Source organism: Procambarus clarkii, chromosome 20 (assembly GCF_040958095.1).
Source record: "Procambarus clarkii isolate CNS0578487 chromosome 20, FALCON_Pclarkii_2.0, whole genome shotgun sequence".
Classification (NCBI taxonomy): domain Eukaryota; kingdom Metazoa; phylum Arthropoda; class Malacostraca; order Decapoda; family Cambaridae; genus Procambarus; species Procambarus clarkii.
The window spans coordinates 15,700,114-15,721,091 of NC_091169.1; the positions used below are offsets into that span (position 1 = coordinate 15,700,114).

At 42.7% G+C, this 20,978-nt stretch overlaps 1 protein-coding gene across 2 annotated transcripts in view; it reads left to right on the plus strand.

Annotated features, from left to right (window-relative positions):
- Positions 1–20,978, plus strand: part of LOC123755354 (bestrophin-2) — a 394,846-nt gene that overhangs the window by 69,913 nt on the left and 303,955 nt on the right. For both annotated transcript variants that reach the window (XM_069327625.1, XM_069327626.1), the window contains exon 3: positions 4,860–4,970. In XM_069327625.1, coding sequence (XP_069183726.1) covers positions 4,860–4,970 — 111 coding nt within the window. The remainder of the gene's footprint in view (positions 1–4,859; positions 4,971–20,978) is intronic.

Below are 20,978 nucleotides of genomic sequence, written 5' to 3' on the forward strand. Positions count from 1 at the left end.
ACCAGTGGGCCCCCCCTCTGTTCCTGCTATTTTGGCCACCCTGGTTTTTTTTGTGAAGCCAGGGCTTTGGAGGACAACTCGCCCCCAGGGCCTGACAAGGGGTTCCCGGGGATGGGGACGAGCTGACTTGGGGGCCTTGCACTCCATTGGACCCTGCCTGGATTTTCCGACCCTTGGAGCGGGGCTTACTGTTACAATGAGTGAGGTTTTCTTTCCCCTCTTTGCATACGAGTTGGATTTAGATTTGGCTCCTTCCCAGGTTCAGTTCTGTATCCCTACAGGTCCTTCGGTTCCGTCCTTCCAGAGGTTTTCTGCCTCCCGTGTCTCGCCTGGGGAGGTGCGGACGGCAATTGCAGCTTACCTCCTGCGTGACCCAGAGTATGCCTCTATATTGGAACCATCTTCTTTCAGGTTTGGATCTTCGTCTCCATACTGAGTCTGTTATGAGGTTCCGAAGTAGTTCTGGCTTGTGGACTGCCAGTTGTTTTCATTGGATGCATGGGACACCTTCTGTTGTACCTGCACGCTTGAGTGGCATGAAGCGTTGACTGTGGTCCAGGTTTACCTTGGGGGGTGACTTTGAACACCTTAATGAGTGTCTTTTTGCTCTGCCATTCTCCAGGATGTTGGCGCTCTACAGCTTCATGCGCAGGTTCCCCCCTTGTCGGCTGCGCTTGTGACCGAGGACTTGTGTGCTTGTAGCTTGCTGGCTTCGGTCTTGCATTTCTTTTTCCTGCTGGAGCTGTTCTCGGATTGGCTTGTGGAGGATGTAGAGGCGCTTTGGGACGTTCCTGGGTCTGGTGCCTTGCTCTCAGCTGCTCGTGCATCATCTGCAGTTTTGAAACTGTTTGTGCCGATCCTGCAGGATGAACTGTCGCGGTTTTTCGCTGCACGTCTTAAGTGACGACAGGTTGTGCTTGCTTCCTCTTTGGAATCCGCTTGGGCCCCTGGCTCGTAAGTTGTGTTTGCCCTTTTGTCCTTTGCTGTTTGCGACCACTGCGGTCGAGCAGTATATACTGGCGGCATCGTCCAGCTGCCGTCCGATGTTCGACTTGTTGGTTGTCCATGGGTCCCGGGTGGGTTCTTCTGGCGCTGGCACCAGTAGGCCACTGGTGCCAGTTTCGGAGCCAGAGCTGGTGCCTCCTTCAGAGCCGTTTGCGTCTGATCAACACGGTGTTCGCTCTGTGCGCAGGTCGGGTTCTCGTAAGGGGCGTCGGCCCTTTTGCGGCTCATCCCATTGATGGGGGGGGGGGATGGGGGGAGGCTTGCTCTGTTCGCTCATACCTGGTTTCACAATTTGTGGGCTTTTCGGGTCGTTTCTCGCGACCTGCGTTGACGTTGGGTGGCTCCTTCTCCTTCGGGGGGTTTGGGTCTGGCAGGGCAGGCCTGTTCTCTTGACGTGCTGTCAGGTCATCTCGGAGTGGGCGTGCTAGGGGGTGGTCACATCGGCGTCGTCTCTCAGATGGGTTTCTCGCCCATTTCCAGTTCCGAAACGGGACTGTGCGGACCTGTGGTTCATTCTGGACTTGTCCCATCTGAATTCTTGGGTTTCTTACCCCTCCTTTCAGATGACTACTGTCCCAAGTCCGGCTTCTGTTGGAGCCGGGTGCTTGGATGGTGACCCTGGGCCTCAAGGATGCTTATTGACATGTTCCAATCCATCCTGGGTTCAGGGACTGGCTCGGTTTTGTTGTGGGGTATCAGAGTTGCCGTTTTCATTGTCTTTCATTCGGGTTGAACCTGGCACCTCGCATGTTCACACGTCATACCTGGGACGTGGTGGCCCGTCTGCGTCTTTCAGGGGTTTGGGTGTTGGCTTACCTTGACGACTGGCTGGTTTGGGCTCCCAGTTTGTCCGTGTGTCTGCTCGCTAGGTGTATGGTGCTTTCCCAGCTAGCTGGGTTCGGGTCCCTGGTGAACTGGCAGAAGTCCCATCTGGTTCCCTCCCAGGTTCGGGCCTGGCTGAGACCTGGCTGTTAATGAGAGGAGAACAGAGTTAGGAACATAATAGGAACATAGTATCCAAGCAGGGAAACATTTCAATTTCTCAGAGCTAAAAACATGTAGAGAGAACCAGAGACTAGGACAAATGGCCACCCAGGGACCCACCTTAACCCTTAAATGGCGCATAGCTATATACCATTTGACACCCACAGGCGCATACCAAAAAAAAAAAAAAAAATTATTTTTTCTTCCTAACCTGTTAATTTGTGTTCACTGATCACGGGAAAAATAATAAAAAAATCGTAAGTGGCATATATTGCCCACTATAGGGCGGGGAATTCTGGCAAAAATCAGGCGCTGACTGAGCGTGCGTCCCAAGCGGTCTCTTGATCGCCAGCTGTCAGGCTGGAGTTTCCACAGAGAGATAATTGCCTAATTATTTCAATGTCTCTGATTGATTTTTCGTAGTTTTTTTGCTGTAATATTATTCAATAGTGTGTAGTGTGATATATTTATATAATAAAATGAGTGAATCATCGCTGTACTCAAAAATATGGTTATCTTGAGGTTATCTTGAGTTGATTTCGGGGCTTTAGTGTCCCCAGCGGCCCGGTCCTAGACCAGACCTCCACCCCCAGGAAGCAGCCCGTGACAGCTGACTAACCCCCAGGTACCTATTTACTGCTAGGTAACAGGGGCATTCAGGGTGAAAGAAACTTTGCCCATTTGTTTCTGCCTCGTGCGGGAATCGAACCCGCGCCACAGAATTACGAGTCCTGCGCGCTATCCACCAGGCTACAAGGCCCTGTATATGGTGGTGTGCCCTGTATAATATGGTGTGCATATTGTTGATTCAATTATGTTCATCAAACAGTGAACAAATACTTTGTCGGTTATTACACTATATACACAGGTTATATATAAGTATCTGCATGTTTTGTTCACCATGACGAACCACTAAGTTGGTATGCTGAGTGGCAGTGGCAGGCAGTGACTGGCTGCCACTGGCTGCCACTCCCTCCCTCACCTCACCTCACCTCACCTCACCTGACTTGCCACCATTCCCCACCCACCATACTGTTTTTGCCTTTATATACAGACGTTATATATAAGTATTTACATGTTTTGTTCACCATAACTGTACATCTAAGCTTGTATGGTGAGTAAAGGCACAAAGACATAGCTACTCACACAGTCAGCTGGTGGCGGCCGCCCTCAAGGCCAGACGCACTAATATTTCTCCTACAACAATACTGTTTGTGGTGTTATTACGCTATATACCCACATTATATATAAATATCTACCAGTTTTATTCACCATACTTGTACAAGTAAACTGGTATGGTGCCCAAAGACCATCGTGGTCATCAGTAAACAACATGGTAAGTCCTGCAGACGACGCTCCTCCCTCACCAAAATGGCGGCTCCCAACCTCCTACTCTCGCTGTTATCTCACACTATACACACGTTATATTTAAGTATCTACATTTGTGTTCACCATAGCGAACCACTATGCTGGTATGCTGAGTGCAGTCAATAAAACGTGGCCACACACACTCGAAAGATAACGCCACCATCCTCCCTCCCACAGCATTACTCCTCCCTCCATGGCGCACAGCGCCAAATATCACCTCAATCCTGCTATTATCAGAACCCTGGTCAGTTTTATCACAGTCAGGGGTCTTCTGTAATAATATCATCGCTACATAATAGCATGAACAAGTATATTATGGCAGTTTTAGGCGATGCTGTGGTCACAAGCTGTACAGCAGTGCTGTGAGTTCATGCTGCGTGCGTCAGGCTTGGTAGCTGACTCAATACTGAGGCCCCTAACACCCGGGAGTTTGGCCCACGATTTTTTTAAAAAATGGCGTCTGTTTACAAGAGCCCTGATGAAGGTGTGGTGAACCCCGTGTATCCACGTGCCGTTTAAATCTTGCGTAGTACTCCAAAGCATCACATGATGCGATGCGCAATTTACTGCAAGTCGGTCAAAGCATCATATGATGCGATGCGCAATTGAAGGGTTAAGCTCCTCCCCATCCCTGTCATTTTTGTATAAGATATTGCAGACACAATATATGCAATTGGTCTCCACTGGTGTCAAGTTTGTCAAGCAGAACATGATAGGTTTCCATGTATCATGGACTGATTTAGGACTGTTTTCAAAGCAGGTTTTCAGAGCATTGGGGAGGATAGATGGGCAAGGGGAGAGAGCTTAGTGAACTCTTGCTTAAGGTTTTTGATTACTACCTGACTCAAATGACCACATCAAGGGTATCTTGGATACCTATCCTGCCCATGCAGGATGGTACACAAGTCTCAAGGGATATAGAAGTGTGGGATGAATATTTGGCCAAAATTTACCACCAAAAAAATTTATGTAGCTTGATAGGCTTGGCTTTCAATATGGTGGATACTGCTGCCAAGCTGTGGAAGAAGGGTCAGAGGTCTTGAAGATGAATTGCCACAGAGTGGTTTATTAAAAAGAGATGTTAAATTAGGGAAACCAGAAGGATAAAACCAGATGGCCTGCTCAATGAAAGTTTGGAAGGTCATGTTGTTTTGTAGAATCTAAAAGGCATCTGGGCAAATTCAAACCTCCTGAAAGATAATGTGTAGTAATTATTATTTTGGGGGTGTTCCCTAGCTTCTTCTGAAATGGAATTGTTCAGATCAAGCTTGTTTTAAATGTGATGGCTTCATTCATTTTTATAGGTCACATTAAATACACTAGTCCCTGCATAAATATATTCCCCTGGAGCCATCTTTAGAACCATACATAGTGGGGATTGGAGGTGGTGCAAAAGCCGTATCTATGCTATACATTTTATACCAGGGTAATATGGTATATCAGTGTAATAACTAGTTCTGTATATGATGAAATGTGGTATGTCAATATTATAACTTTCACAGATGGCGTGGAAGTGTGTACAAACTGGTGTGGTTGGAGCTGGTGGCCTACACTGTGCTCTACTCTGCTTGTTCAGCAGTCTACAGGCTCGCTTTAAATGAGGAGGGCAGAAGGTAAGTCTGGTGACGAGAGTGAGGTAGGCAGAAGGTAAGTCTGGTGATGGTTAGGCAGGCATGAGGGAAGTGAGGCAGGCAGGAGGGAAGTGAGGCAGGCAGAAGGTAAGTCTGGTGATGATAGTGAGGCAGGCAGGAGGGTAGCCTGGTGATGAGAGTGAGGCAGACATGAGAGAAGTCTGGAGAGGGAAGTGAGGCAGGCATGAGGGCAAGTCTGGAGAAGGGAAGTGAGGCAGGCATGAGGAAAGTCTGGAGAAGGGGGAGTGAGGCAGGCAAGTGGCAAGTCTGGAGAAGGGAAGTGAGGCAGGCATGAGGAAAGTCTGGAGAAGGGGGAGTGAGGCAGGCAAGTGGCAAGTCTGAAGAAGGGGAGTGAGGGAGGCAGGAGGCAAATCTGGAGAAGGGGAGTGAGGGAGGCAGGAGGCAAGTCTGGAGAAGGGGGAGTGAGGCAGGCAGGCGGCAAGTCTGGAGAAGGGAAGCGAGGCAGGCAGTAGGCAAGTCTGGAGAAGGGGAGTGAGGCAGGCAGAAGGCAAGTCTGGAGAAGGGGGAGTGAGGCAGGCAGAAGGCAAGTCTGGAGAAGGGGGGTGAGGCAGGCAGAAGGCAAGTCTGGAGAAGGGGGGATGAGGCAGGCAGGCAGAAGGCAAGTCTGGAGAAGAGAAGTGAGGCAAGCATGAGGCAAATCTGGAGAAGGGGGAATGAGGCAGGCATGAGGGCAAGTCTGGTGAAGGGGAGTGAGGCAGGCAGTAGGCAAGTCTGGATGAAGGGGAGTGAGGCAGGCAGGAGGCAAGTCTGGAGAGGGGAAGTGAGGCAGGCAGGAGGCAAGTCCGGAGAAAGGAAGTGAGGCAGGCAGGAGGCAATTCTGGAGGAGGAGGAGTGAGGCAGGCAGGAGGCAAGTCTGGAGAGGGGAAGTGAGGCAGGCAGGAGGCAAGTCTAGAGAAAGGGGAGTGAGGCAGGCAGGAGGCAATTCTGGAGAAGGGGGAGTGAGGCAGGCAGGAGGCAAGTCTGGAGAGGGGAAGTGAGGCAGGTCTGGAGAGGGGAAGTGAGGCAGGCAGGAGGCAAGTCTGCAGAAAATGGAGTGAGGCAGGCAGGAGGCATTTTGGGAGAAGGGGGAGTGAGGCAGGCAGGCAGAAGGCAAGTCTGGAGAGGGGAAGTGAGGCAGGCATGAGGGCAAGTCTGGAGAAAGGGGAGTGAGGCAGGCAGGAGGCATTTCGGGAGAAGGGGGAGTGAGGCAGGCAGGAGGCAAGTCTGGAGAGGGGAAGTGAGGCAGGCAGGCAGGAGGCAAGTCTGGAGAGGGGAAGTGAGGCAGGCAGGAGGCAAGTCTGGAGAAGGGAAGTGAGGCAGGCATGAGGCAAGTGGAGAGGGAAGTGAGCCAAGTCAGGAGAAGGGGAGTAAGGCAGGCAGGCAGGAGGCAAGTCTGGAGAAGGGGTAGTGAGGTAGGCAGGAGGCAAATCTGGAGAAGGGAATTGAGGCAGGCATGAGGAAAGTCTGGAGAAGGGGGAGTGAGGCTGGCAGGGGGCAAGTCTGGAGAAAGGGGAGGTAGCAGCCAGGAGGCAATTCTGGAGAAGGGGGAGTGAGGCAGGTAGGAGGCAAGTCTGGAGAGGGGAAGTGAGGCAGGCAGGTAGGAGGCAAGTCTGGAGAGGGGAAGTGAGGCAGGCAGGAGGCGCAAGTATAAATAATAAATAAATAAATGTTTATTCACGTAAGGTGCATACATACAAGAGATTTTACAAAAATTTATAAATTTATAGATTGAGCTGGTACATACAATGACTAAAGCCACTATTACGCAATGCGTTTCGGGCAGGAAAAACATTAATGACTAAAACTTAATACTAATTGAGTATAAAGAATAAAATGTGTTGAGAACAAATGAAGATAAAAATAAAAAAGGGTAGAACATGGCTGAAAAAGCAGCACAAATACAATTAGGTCGACAAACAGCGTTGTTTAAAAAAACAGACTTGGGTTGACAATAGAGGGGTAAGGTAGGTTGCAGGGAATTTATTAGGTAGTGCTTCGTTTTTATCTTAAACTGGTTGAGAGAGGTACAGGCTTTAACAGTGATTGGGAGGCGCATTCCACATTCTAGGTCCCTTGATTTGTAGAGCATTTCTAGTTTAAGTCGTACTCTTGGAATATCAAAACTGTATTTGTTTCTGGTGTGGTGCTCATGGGTTCTGTTACAACCTTCAATGAAGCTTTTGAGGTCAGGATTGGCATTACAGTTCAGCATTTTATATATGTATAATACACATGAGAGAATGTGCAGTGACTTAATATTTAATATATTCAGAGATTCGAGTAGGGGTACCGAGTGATGTCTGAAGCCAGAGTTGGATATTGTCCTAATAGCAGCTTTGTGTTGAGTAATTAGAGGACGTAAATGATTTTGGGTAGTAGAACCCCAAACACAAATACCATAGTTGAGATATGGATAGATGAGGGAGTACTAGTGTCACCAGGGCAGGGCGGGGTACATAATATCTAATCTTAGAAAGAATGCCAACAGTTTTTGAAACTTTTTTGATATATTTAGAATGTGTTCCTGAAAATTCAGCTTGTGGTCATGAGAACGCCAAGGAATTTGCCATCTATTTTGTTACAAATTTGGGTATTGTTTATTCTGAGATTTATTTGATTAGAGGATTTATTGCCAAACAGAATATAGAAAGTTTTGTCAATGTTAAGGGTGAGTTTGTTGGCAGTTAGCCAAAGATGGACTTTATTTAGCTCAGTATTTACTGTGGCATTTAGAGCAAGGGGGTCAGGACTGGAGTAAATGAAGGTTGTGTCGTCAGCAAATAGAATTAGTTAGAGGTGTTGGGAGGCATTTGGAAGGTCATTAATGTAGATGAGAAAGAGGAGAGGGCCAAGTATGCTGCCCTGAGGAACACCGATGTTGGTGGGTAGGGTGGGAGAAATTGAATTATTCACAGAAACATACTGGAGCCTGTCAGTAAGGTAAGATTTGAGGCATTGCAGGGAGTGTCCTCTGACTCCATAATGATGTAATTTAAGAAGAAGGTTTTGGTGGTTGACAGTGTCAAAAGCCTTACGCAGGTCCACAAATAACCCAACAGGGAACTCATTTTTATCAAGAGCTGCATGAATCAAGTTAATCATACTAATAAGTGCATCGTTAGTGCTTTTTTGGGGTCTGAAACCATACTGACAAGAGCTAAGTATTTTGTGTTTGGCTAGATAAGAGTAAAGCTGCTTGTAGATCAGTTTTTCAAATATTTTTGACAAGTTAGGCAGGATTGATATAGGTCTGTAGTTGTTAACATCTGTGAGATCACCACATTTGTGGACAGGGGTTACTCTCGCTTTTTTTAGAATATCTGGAATTTTTGGAGTTCAAGTGACTTATTGAAGAACAATGCAATAGCAGGGGCTAAAGATCTGGAGGCTTTTTTGTAAATTAAAGTTGGTATCTCCTCAAGGGCACCAGACTTGGTTTTAAGGGAAAGGATTATCTCATTGACATCAGCGGAATTAATAGGCTTTAGGTACAGAGAGTGTGGATAGTTACCTGTAAGATAGTCCTTAATGTCAGTACTGGAAGATGGAATATCATTTGCAAGGGATGAACCAATGGAAGAGAAGAACCTATTGAACTCAATAGCAGAATCAGAGGCTGAAAGCTGACCATCGTTATTAGACAGGAGAGTTGGTTTGTTATTTAAAGACTTCTTTGATCCCAATATTTGTGAAATTGTGCTCCAAGTTTGTTTAATGTTGCTCTTTATTTGGGTAAATTTATCTTCGTAGTATTTAGTTTTGGCTCGTCTAATTATCTTAGATAGCAATAATAAGTAATTCTTTGAGAATTCTTTGGAGACAATTCCTAACCTATACTTCTTCTCAAGGTCATATTTTAATTAATAGATTTAAGTATTCCCTTTGTAAGCCAGGGATTGTTGAGCCTTTTGGTTGTGACTTGCTTTGAAAGCATAGGACAGTGGGTATTATAAAGGCTAAGAGTTTTTTGAAGAAAAGATTGTACTGCTAGGTTGATGTCCTCTATGTTACCTAACTCGGACTCCCTGTTGACATTATCAGCAGCAGTTATAAAATTGTCTATAGCAGTTTCATTGTGCAGTCTAAAACGTATCTCTCTTGACTCAAGAGGTGGTTTGCTAATGTTAGTTAAGAGAAATGTGGGGTAATGGTCTGTAGTGCTATCGGTGATTATACCTGAAGTAAGCGGAGAGGTTATGTTTGTCCACATGTGATCTAGAGTCGTGGCAGTGCTATCAGTGATTCTACTTACTCCAGTCCTGATCCCCTTGCTCTAAATGCCACAGTAAATACTGAGCTAAATAAAGTCCATCTGTGGCTAACTGCCAACAAACTCACCCTTAACATTGACAAAACTTTCTATATTCTGTTTGGCAATAAATCCTCTAATCAAATAAATCTCAGAATAAACAATACCCAAATTTGTAACAAATTAGATGGCAAATTCCTTGGCATTCTCATTGACCACAAGCTGAATTTCCAGGGACACATTCTAAACATATCAAAAAAAGTTTCAAAAACTGTGGGCATTCTTTCTAAGATCAGATATTATGTACCACGCCCTGCCCTGGTGACTCTCTATTACTCCCTTATCTATCCATATCTCAACTAAGGTATTTGTGCTTGGGGCTCTACTACCCAAAATCACTTACGTCCTCTAATTACTCAACACAAAGCTGCTATTAGGACAATATCCAATTCTGGCCCCAGACATCACTCGGTACCCCTACTCAAATCTCTGAATATGTTAGACATTAAGTCACTGCACATTCTCTCATGTGTATTATACATATATAAAACGCTAAACTATAATGCCAATCCTGATCTCAAAAGCTTCATAGAAGGTTGTAACAGAACCCATGAGCACCACACCAGAAATAAATAGTTTTGATATTCCTAGAGTACGACTTATTCAAACCAGAAATGCTCTACAAATCAAGGGGCCCAGAATGTGGAATGACCTTCCCAACCATGTTAAAGACTGTACCTCTCTCAACCAGTTTAAGTTAAAAACGAAGCTATACCTAATAAATTCCCTGTAACCTACCTTACCCCTCTGTTGTCAACCCATGTATGTTTTTTTTTTTTTTTTTTTTTTTTTTTTTTTTCCAAATCAACGCTGTTTGAATGTAATTTTATGTAATAATTTGAAATTGTATTTGTGCTGCTTTTTCAACAATGTTCCCCCCTCTTTTACCATTATTTTTATTTGTACTCAACACATTTTATTCTTTTTACCCATTAGTTTTAAGCTTTAGTCATTAGTGTTTTTTCCTGCCCGAAACGCTTTGCGTAATAGTGGCTTTAGGCATTGTATGTACTAGCTCTATCTATGAAGCCAACAAACTTTGTAAAATCTCTTTATGTATGTACCTTTGCCTAAATAAAAATTATTATTATTATTATTATTATTATTATTATTATAGTGATTAAGGGTATGAGGAAGCAGGAATTCATACAGTTCAGGAAGCTAACAGCAGTAGGGTGTTCTGGCTCGCAGAGGTCAATATTAAAGTCCCCTGCGATAATTAGGTGGTTTTTGTTCTGTCTGTTATCAAGTATTAGATTTCTATGGTTTGAGTTGAATTCGGACACATCAGTGTTAGGAATTCTATAAACTGCATCCACAGACAGGACAGACTCGGCACCTTTGACTCTGAAGCTGGCGAAGATATACTCCCCATAGCAGTCTCTAGTTCTAATTTCTTTTAAGCATGTTAGTTCTTGGTGGTAGTAAAGAGCAGTGCCACCACCTCTCTGAAGTTGACGACAGTTGTGAATTGCTGAGTAGTTAGGCATGTTAAAGAGTTCAGTAGTATCCTCTTTCAACCATGTTTCAGTAAGTATAATAAAAGAGAATTTGTTGTCAATAGTTTCAATCAAGGCACTAACATCATCGAAGTGTTTACCTAGGGATCTAACGTTCAAATTGATTACAGAGATATTGTGATTATGAGTTAATACATTGTTTACATCATGTGCTGCAAAATATCTGCAATTTAGATCATTAAAGTGATTATTGTCATAGTGGATAAGAGGTTAAGTTCTGGGTCTATACTTGCCTGCATAAAAAAAGCTGATTGCAGGAAAAACAAGGAAAGAAAGGCAAATTACAAGGTAGAAATAAGCTATAAAAAAGGGAAAAATATGTACACAATACTGTACAAAACAAACACAAAATGAAAAAAAAACAAAAAAAAAAGTTAGCTTACAAGGGGCTTACAGGGGTACAATGGAGTAAGGGAGTATGGCTAGTCTAGGCAACCTAGGTAATAAATGAGATTTAAGAAAAAACATATAAACATGGACTATACAAAACACAAGTTATAGAAATACAAAACAAAAATATAAACAAGACTAAGCAATACAAAAACAAATTGAGCAAAAATGAAAAATGAGGTAGATTGCTTACAAGTACTCTCAGGTACACTGTAAGTAACAATTTGCAATTTGAGATGCAGGCAAAGCCAGGGGTACAATGGAGTAAGGGAGCATGGCGAGGCTAGGCAACCTCGGTAATAAATGAAATCAAAGAACAGTTGAATAATAAACATAGGCAAATTTAAGCTAATGATTATTAACTATAAATAGTTCAGTTATGACTGTATAATTAATAAGACCTGAAGAACTATTAATGCACTCAATTAAATAATTTCAGTAAATGACTAGTTAAGAGTGAGTTAAAAATTAAGTCAGAAAATGAAACAAGGAGACTTAGGATACCTAGCCCCACTAGTTGACAGGGGGTTAATTAAGTTAATTCACTGGGAGTGATAATAAGGCGAGACAAACCACATTGGGAGAGGAAAGTGTTGAGGTTCTCTTCTTTAGTAATTGTAAACATTTTGCCCTCTGCGGTTTTTCTCACCTTTATCAGTCCATCTCTAACGAAGCACTGATGAATCTCATCTGGGTTTTGTTGACGGATTTGACGCAGGCGGTAGAGGAGTTGCTGTCTATTCCTAGTCAAGCACTCGATGTATAATCCCTTCCGTTGGGATGCAGCTGTCCGGACTAGATGGGATTTCGTGAACTGGGAAGACAGCTTCAGGCGAATTTTCCGTTGGTTTTGACCTGATAGATTCTTTTTGCCTACTCTGTAGGCAGCAATAACGTCAGTTTTGTTTAGAATTGAGCTGCAATTTGTTTTTTAAGAGATCCTGAGCTATTTCGACACAATTTTCACCTTCATGTTCCACAGGTATATCTTGGGACGACACAATAACAGAGTCTAGCAGCTTTTGCTGGTCTTGTTCATCCTGGGAGACGGAACGTTGGGCTGAAAATGTACTGATACATGCAGTCATTTTGCTGAGAGCTTCCTCCTGTTTTTTTATGGCTTCATCAGTTTTCAGAAGGTTGTTTTCCTCACGGAGATCATTCAAATCATGCTGTAGTTGGTCTTGGCTAGCCTTGCAGTTTCTAAAATCCTCGCGGAGGAGGGTTATTTCTTGTTGTTGTTGTTGATTAGCGCGGTTCGCTAGATTCTCATTTAGAATCTCATTAACGTCAGTGGAATTAGTAGACTTTAGGTACAGAGACTGTGGATAGTTAACTGTAAGACAGTCCTTAACATCAGTACTGGAAGATGGAATATACTCACCTAGTTGTGCTTGCGGGGGTTGAGCTCTGGCTCTTTGGTCCCACCTCTCAACCGTCAATCAACAGGTGTACAGGTTCCTGAGCCTATTGGGCTCTATCATATCTACACTTGAAACTGTGTATGGAGTCAGCCTCCACCACATTGCTTCCTAATGCATTCCATTTGTCAACCACTCTGACACTAAAAAAGTTCTTTCTAATATCTCTGTGGCTCATTTGGGCACTCAGTTTCCACCTGTGTCCCCTAGTGCGTGTGCCCCTTGTGTTAAATAGCCTGTCTTTATCAACCCTGTCGATTCCCTTGAGAATCTTGAATGTGGTGATCATGTCCCCCCTAACTCTTCTGTCTTCCAACGAAGTGAGGTTCAATTACCGTAGTCTCTCCTCGTAGCTCATACCTCTCAGCTCGGGTACTAGTCTGGTGGCAAACCTTTGAACCTTTTCCAGTTTAGTCTTATGCTTGACTAGATATGGACTCCATGCTGGAGCCACATACTCCAGGATTGGTCTGACATATGTGGTATATAATGTTCTGAAAGATTCCTTACACAAGTTTCTAAAGGCTGTTCTTATGTTAGCCAACCTGGCATATGTTATCCTCTTGATATGAGCTTCAGGGGACAGGTCTGGCATGATATCAACCCCTACCTTGAGGTTTACCTTGAGGTGCTTCCGGGGCTTAGCGTCCCCGCGGCCCGGTCGTCGACCAGGCCTCCTGGTTGCCGGACTGATCAACCAGGCTGTTGGACGCGGCTGCTCGCAGCCTGACGTACGAGTCACAGCCTGGTTGATCAGGTATCCTTTGGAGGTGCTTATCCAGTTCTCTCTTGAACACTGTGAGGGGTCGGCCAGTTATGCCCCTTATGTGTAGTGGAAGCGTGTTGAACAGTCTCGGACCTCTGATGTTGATAGAGTTCTCTCTAAGAGTACCAGTTGCACCTCTGTTTTTCAACGGGGGTATTCTGCACATCCTGCCATGTCTTCTGGTCTCATGTGATGTTATTTCTGTGTGCAGGTTTTGGACCAGCCCCTCTAATATTTTCCACGTGTAAATTATTATGTACCTCTCCCGCCTGCGCTCAAGGGAGTACAGTTTTAGGCTCTTTAGTCGGTCCCAATAGTTTAGATGTTTTACTGAGTAGATTCTAGCAGTAAAGGGTCTCTGCACGCTCTCCAGGTCAGTAATTTCTCCAGCTTTGAAAGGTGCTGTCATTGTGCAGCAGTACTCCACTCTAGAGAGCACAAGCGTTTTGAAAAGTATCATCATCGGTATAGCATCTCTAGTGTGAAAAGTTCTTGTTATCCAACCTGTCATTTTTCTTGCAGTTGTGACGGCTACTTTATTGTGTTCTTTAAAGGTAAGATCTTCCGACATGAGTACACCCAGATCCTTTACATTGCCTTTTCGTTCTATGTTATGATTTGCCTGAGTTTTGTACGTGGTTTCCGTTTTTATATTTTCATTTTTTCCATAGCACATGAGCTGGAACTTATCTTCGTTAAACACCATATTATTTTCTGTAGCCCATAGAAAGACCCGATCTACATCTGACTGGAGGTTCGCGGTGTCCTCTATGTTGCCTACTCTCATGAAGATCCTAGTGTCATCTGCAAAGGATGATACAGTGCTATAGGTTGTGTTCTTGTCTATGTCCGAAATGAGGATGAGAAAAAGTATTGGAGCAAGCACAGTACCCTGGGGGACTGAGCTCTTCACGGTTGATGGGCTGGATTTTATTTTGTTGACTATTACACATTGGGTTCTGTTGGTCAGGAAATTGTAGATCCATCTGCCTATTTTTCCGGTAATTCCTTTTGAACGCATTTTATGTGCAATAACACCATGGTCACATTTATCAAAAGCTTTTGCGAAATCTGTGTAAATTACATCCGCGTTGTTTGTCTTCCATAGCATCTAATGCCATATCATAGTGGTCCAGCAACTGCGACAGGCAAGAGCGCCCTGTTCTGAAACCATGTTGTCCGGGGTTATGGAGTTGCTGTGATTCCATGTATTTTGTGATTTTACTTCTTAGCACTCTCTCAAAAATTTTTATGATGTGCGATGTTAGCGCTATCGGTCTGTAATTTTTTGCCTCTGCCTTATTTCCTCCTTTATGAAGTGGTGCTATCTCTGCTGTTTTTAGTATATCAGGAATAACGCCAGTATCTAGGCTTTGTCTCCACAGAATGTGGAGGGCCTGCGATAGTGGTTTTTTACAGTTCTTTATGAATATGGAGTTCCAAGAATCCGGGCCTGGTGCAGAGTGCATAGGCATACTGTTTATGGCTTCTTCAAAATCCAGTGGGGATAGGGTGACGTCTGATATATGATTTGATGTTGGTATCATATCCATGAAAAATTCATTTGGGTTATCAATCTTTAGTGTGTTTAATGGCTCGCTGAAAACAGAGTCGTACTGCGTCCTCAGTATTTCGCTCATTTCTTTGTTGTCATCGGTGAAAGTTCCATCTCCCTTTCGCAGGGGCCCGATACTAGATGTGGTTTTTGATCTTGATTTTGCATAGGAGAAAAAATATTTCGGATTTCTTTCTATTTCACTGATGGCCTTTTGCTCTCTTTGCCTCTCCTGGGTTCTGTATGATTCTTGTAGCTTCCGTTCAATTGTTTCTATTTCTCTACCTAACCTTCTTCGCCGTTCTTGAGATAGGGTGCGACTCTCAAGTTGTTCTGCGATTCGTTTTCTTCGCCAATATAGGGAACGACGTTCCCGTTCCAATCTGCATCTCTTCCTCTTTTTTCTTAGAGGTATGCGGTTTGAACATATTTCTAGTGCTACTGAGCTTATTTTTTCCAGGCACTGGTTCAGGTTTGCATTTCCTAGCTGTTCTTCCCAGTTTATTTCTGTGAAGTCCTGGTTTATTCGCTCCCAGTTTATCTGTTTATTATTGAAGTTGAATTTGCTGAAATCTCCTCCACCAGGAATCTGGACTGGTTTTGAAGGTCTACTCCCCATGGTTGTCATAACTTCAATTAAGTTGTGATCTGAGTAACAGGTATTTGTAATCATTATGTTCCTGATCAATTCATCATTATTAGTGAAAATGAGGTCCAGCGTGTTCTCCTTCCTAGTTGGTTCTACTATTTGCTGGTTTAAGGCAAACCTGTCGCACATCCGTAGCAGGTCATTTGCATGTGCCTGTTCATTTAGGCTACTTCCTGGTATTCTTTCTGATATTACTGTATTAGCCAGGTGCTTCCATTTCAGGTGCCGTAGGTTGAAGTCCCCAAGCAGGATGATGTTCGGAGCTGGATTTGTGAGGTTTTCCAAGCAGTGTTCTATTTTCATTAGTTGGTCTTTAAACTGCTGAGGGTTTGCCTCCGGTGACTTGTATACAAGGACAATAACTACATTTAGAATCTCTATTTTGATTATCAGCACTTCCACCATATCATTTGAGGTGTTTAGCAGCTCAGTACAGATGAGTGTGTCTTTGATGTAGAGGCTGACCCCACCCTGAAGCTGGTGTTTCCTATCACATCTGAAAAGATTGTACTCTGAGATCAATATTTCACCATCATGGTAGTCCTTTGTGTGGGTTTCTGTTAGGGCTGCAAACACTGCATTTGCCTCATGAAGGAGACCATCTATAAATTGAACTTTGTTGGTTTTGCATGGTTTTATACTCTGGATGTTGGCAAATATAAATGATGTTATCGTGTTAGTGGAAGTGCTGGAAGCCTTACTTGGTGTTAATATCTGAGGCTCTGATAAGGAGGCCACTGTGTTTGCGTCCAGGGTGTGTCGTTTTGGAAGTGATTCGTCCAGTTTTGGTAGTAGGACGGGTGTTGTCTGGTGTAGTACCTGTGTGCTTGTTGGTAATTTGAATTCCAGTCTTGTGGGTTTCTCCGTTCCCCTCTGTAATCCTGTAGTGGTTCCATCTGACTGTTCCTCTCTCTTATATTTACTACTCTGTTTCTGCCTTCCTCTAAAAAATTACCAGTAGTGTCATATTGATCTTCCCGTCTATAACGCTCTGTACCTCTCACATGGAATTCCGGACACTGAAGATTGTAGCATTTTTTGTCCCTAATTGAAAATTGACATAATTTAGGGTGGAAGTATCTACACCCTGTTCCAAAACGGCATGTACCCCTCGCCAACATGTTCCTGCATTTTCGAGGATGCAGAAAATGGCATTTTGGTCCTAATTTTCCATATTTGCATATTCCTTTAGCGTAGAATTTGCAAATGTGTTCCGGTTTTGCGTTTTTCAAGGTATTTATATTTATTTATTTATTTATTTATTTATTTAGGCATATACAAGAATGTACACAAGGAATGTGAGGATACAAATATGGTAATTACAGTCTTGTAAAGCCACTAGCACGCACAGCGTTTCGGGCAGGTCCTTAATCTAAGAAAATTTTAAGGAGGTAAATACTTGCAAAATTTATAGACAAAAAATGATAACAGATTACATGGAATGAAAAAAAAAGATGAGAGAAAATTATAGGTACAGTATATTAAAGCACATAGGTAGCTATGATTGATTGCAATGACAGCTTAAAATGGTAGTTGACAACAAATTGGTAGGCACAATACAGCAGAAACAATATAAGATTGATTGCAATGACAGCTTGAATGGTAGTTGACAAAAATTGGTAGTCACAATACAGCATATGGCTAGCACATAAAAGAAGACAGCAATGAACACAATGATAAGGTTGTTTGATATTACATAAAAATTAGGAGATTGGGTAACACTAGGTACAGAGCAAATTTAAAGCTCAGTGTAGGAAACTAAATAGATGAAGTTAGGTACTTTTTGGTTTTGCTTTTAAATAAGGCAAAAGTTTTACAGTTTTTCAATTCACTAGGGAGTGAGTTCCATAGACTAGGTCCCTTAATTTGCATAGAGTGTTTACACAGATTAAGTTTGACCCTGGGGATATCAAAGAGATATTTATTTCTGGTGTGGTGATAATGGGTCCTATTACATCTGTCCAGGGAGAGTTTCAGAGCATGGTTTGCATTTAAGAACAGGGTTTTGTAAATGTAGTTGACACAAGAGAATGTGTGGAGGGAGTTAATATTTAGCAAGTTTAGGGATTTAAACAAGGGAGCTGAGTGTTGTCTGAAAGCAGAGTTAGTTATTATTCTGATAGCAGATTTTTGCTGTGTGATGATGGGCTTAAGGTGGTTTGTAGTGGTAGACCCCCATGCACAGATACCATAATTAAGATAGGGGTAGATTAGTGCATAATGTAGTGAGAGGAGAGCAGAGTTAACCCTGCTCCCTGCTCCCCCTCCAACTTTATCAGCTGCTCCTGAGCCCACATCCCTAACATGATGTAACAACCCCAGAAGGCAGCTAAGTACCCAGTGACCTAAATGTGACCGAAATATTCGACAAAACCTAACCTACTACCTCATCTCGACCTCATTAGTGTTGCTCCCTGGAGGAAGCTAACCTGACGTTTGCTGCTGCCATATCAACAAGTCTACCCCATCTGCTGCATACATCTCTGCTGCTACCATACCAAACAATTCTAAGCTCGGCAAGGCCGTAAAGAATGATAGCACACCTATCAGGATGAACCCAACCAGCCAAGCTAGCAACAGGAATAATGCGGCTGTCTCCCCCTTAGTGGCTACCGGGGGGAGTACCGACCCTCCCTGCGTCAACAATAACAAACCTTCCCAGCTGATTGAAGCGTCGTCACTGACTCGAGCCTTACAACAGTTATGTAACCATATGGAGCAACTTAAACGAGCTGCCTCCCCATGTACTGACTTTAAGCGTCCCGCTGATAATCCATGGCTCAGATTATTGACTCAAATACATGATGACCAAAAGTCTATAATCCGAGAGCAGTCGGACCTGATAATGAAGCTTCAGAGTGATGCTTTGGCAATGCACAAGGCTAACCAAGATCTGTCTGACAGAGTCGGCCACCTCGAACATGAATTAAGCTCTCTTCAGATCTCGGTTACTAACTTTAAACCAGCAGAAACCTCTAAGAAGCAAGAAGAGATGTTACAAAAGTTAGAGAACCACTTTAACTCCCTACAACAGCAACACACTGCAACCCAAGACGAATCAGACCAACTTAAGCTCCTTGATTCTGTCATCATCTCATCACAGGATTTTCCCCATGAAACTGACAGAGAAGACTGTACTGCCATCGTGATCCAGGAATTGCGTACTAAGTTGAATTATTCAATCGAAGCAAGAGACATTAAGTCAGCTTATAGAGTGGGTACCAAATCATCTGGTGCAAACAACAGAAGGATACGCGTGAAGTTAGATAGCTGCTCCCGCAAGTCAGACCTTATCACTGCTGCAGTCGCTATGAAATCCAAGGTTTATGTGAACGAATGTCTTACCAGATTCAGACAAAATCTCTTATTTAAACAACGTGGAATTCGCAATAGATCCACTGCTATTAAACATTGTTTTGTGCGCGATGGTAAAATAATAGCTAGGAAGACTGACTCTGGAAAAACTTATGTCATAACCACTGATGCACACCTCACTTCTTTCCTGGATGACTGTGGGATATCAGCTGAATAACCAGAACATAATTTGTAGTCTCACATACAACCAAAGTGTACTTAAGCTCTGCCTTTCCTTTCCAAAGGTGTTTATTTTTATTTTTATTTTAATTTTTACTTTATTTTTTGTTTGTCATCTTTGCCTGTTTTATACTCTTAATTATTTGTTCTTAGTTAATCCCTTTGTCACTAAACCTAGGGCTTTTTATTACCCTGTTAATTAACCATTACTAAGCTAATTATCTTCAAGATCATTTTTTTTTTATGATTATTATTTTTCTTTTTATTTTTTATTTTACATTTATATTGTCAGTCTCTACTGATTTTTTGTGTTTTATTTTATGTAACTTCTGTGTCCTCCCTGGCTATCTATTGGATCTTTATTTTACTTCTAAATTGTTACTATTTTATTGTATCTGCTCTTATTCTTGTGTTTTGCTTTATCGTGTATCTTGTATCGTGATCCCTCTGCATCTCTATGCACACTGATATTGATCCTGATCAAAATCTTCTGTCTCATATCTATACCAACCAGAACATTGATCATCATTATTGCAAGTATTTCACAGCACACCAGGCTAAAAACAAACTCCAAAATAGCACCTATCTATCAGTTTATAACCAAAATGTTAGATCACTTGGTAAACATTTTGACGATTTAAATGCACTACTCACAGCACTAGGTACTAACCTTTCGTTCATTATTTTAACAGAAACTTGGCTAAATAAAGACTATACCCAACTCTACAACTTAGCTGGTTATAAAGCCATTCATAACTGTAGGCCTAATAAAAAAGGTGGTGGACAGCTATATATTACCGAGATACATTTATCTGCAACAGTGTTATTAGTGACAGAGATGACTACTGTGAATATACTTTTGCTCAGTTTACAATTAAATCCCTTAAATCCTCCTTGACTATTGGAGCCATCTATAGATTTCCTAATACTAACATAGCTTCTTTCTCAGACAACCTAAGGAATCTTATTATAAACAACAATCTCAACAAAAACCACATCATTCTGGGAGGAGACTTTAATATTGACCTGGGTCAACAAAATTGCTCTCAAGTTGACTATTTCCTTAACAGCATGAACTCCTGTATGCTAATCCCCACTATCACCAAACCTACCCGAGTCACTCAAACATCAGCCACTACCTTGGACCACATATGGACAAACATAACAGCTCCCCTTGTATCTGGTATAATCTACGACAGAACAACTGACCACTATCCTACCTTTCTCATAGCGAACATGGACATAACACCACCAAAAATCAAGAAACTTTCATTTAGGCTACACAGTGAATCAGCTTTAGACAATCTTACAGAGGCACTTTACAATATTAACTGGGATTCTGAATTCAATAATACCCATGATATAAATTCATTAGCTAACCTCTTCCTCTCCAAAACTCTAAGCCTCTACAACCTTCATTGTCCCCTTCTTACCAAGCAAGTAACTGACAAAAGATTAAACAATCCATGGCTCACAAGTGGCATTCTCAACTCAATCAACAAGAAACATGAATATGAAAAGAAAGTTAGGATTGGCCTAGTTTCAAAGGAAGTAGCTAAAAGGTACTCATCTATGCTTACCAGTATCATAAGAAAGGCAAAACTTGCATATTATGTGAATAGATTCAATGAAGCAAAAGGCAACATGAAAAACACTTGGAAAACTATCTCTAGTATCCTAGGAACTAAACAACACTCACATAACCAAATAAAACTCTACAAGGATGGGGATATACCGTCAACTGATTTAGAAATGGCAAATGAATTTAATAGTTTCTTTTCATCGGTTGGTGCTAATCTTGCCAGTAAAATCCCACAGACTCAGACACATATTAACACATATCTCT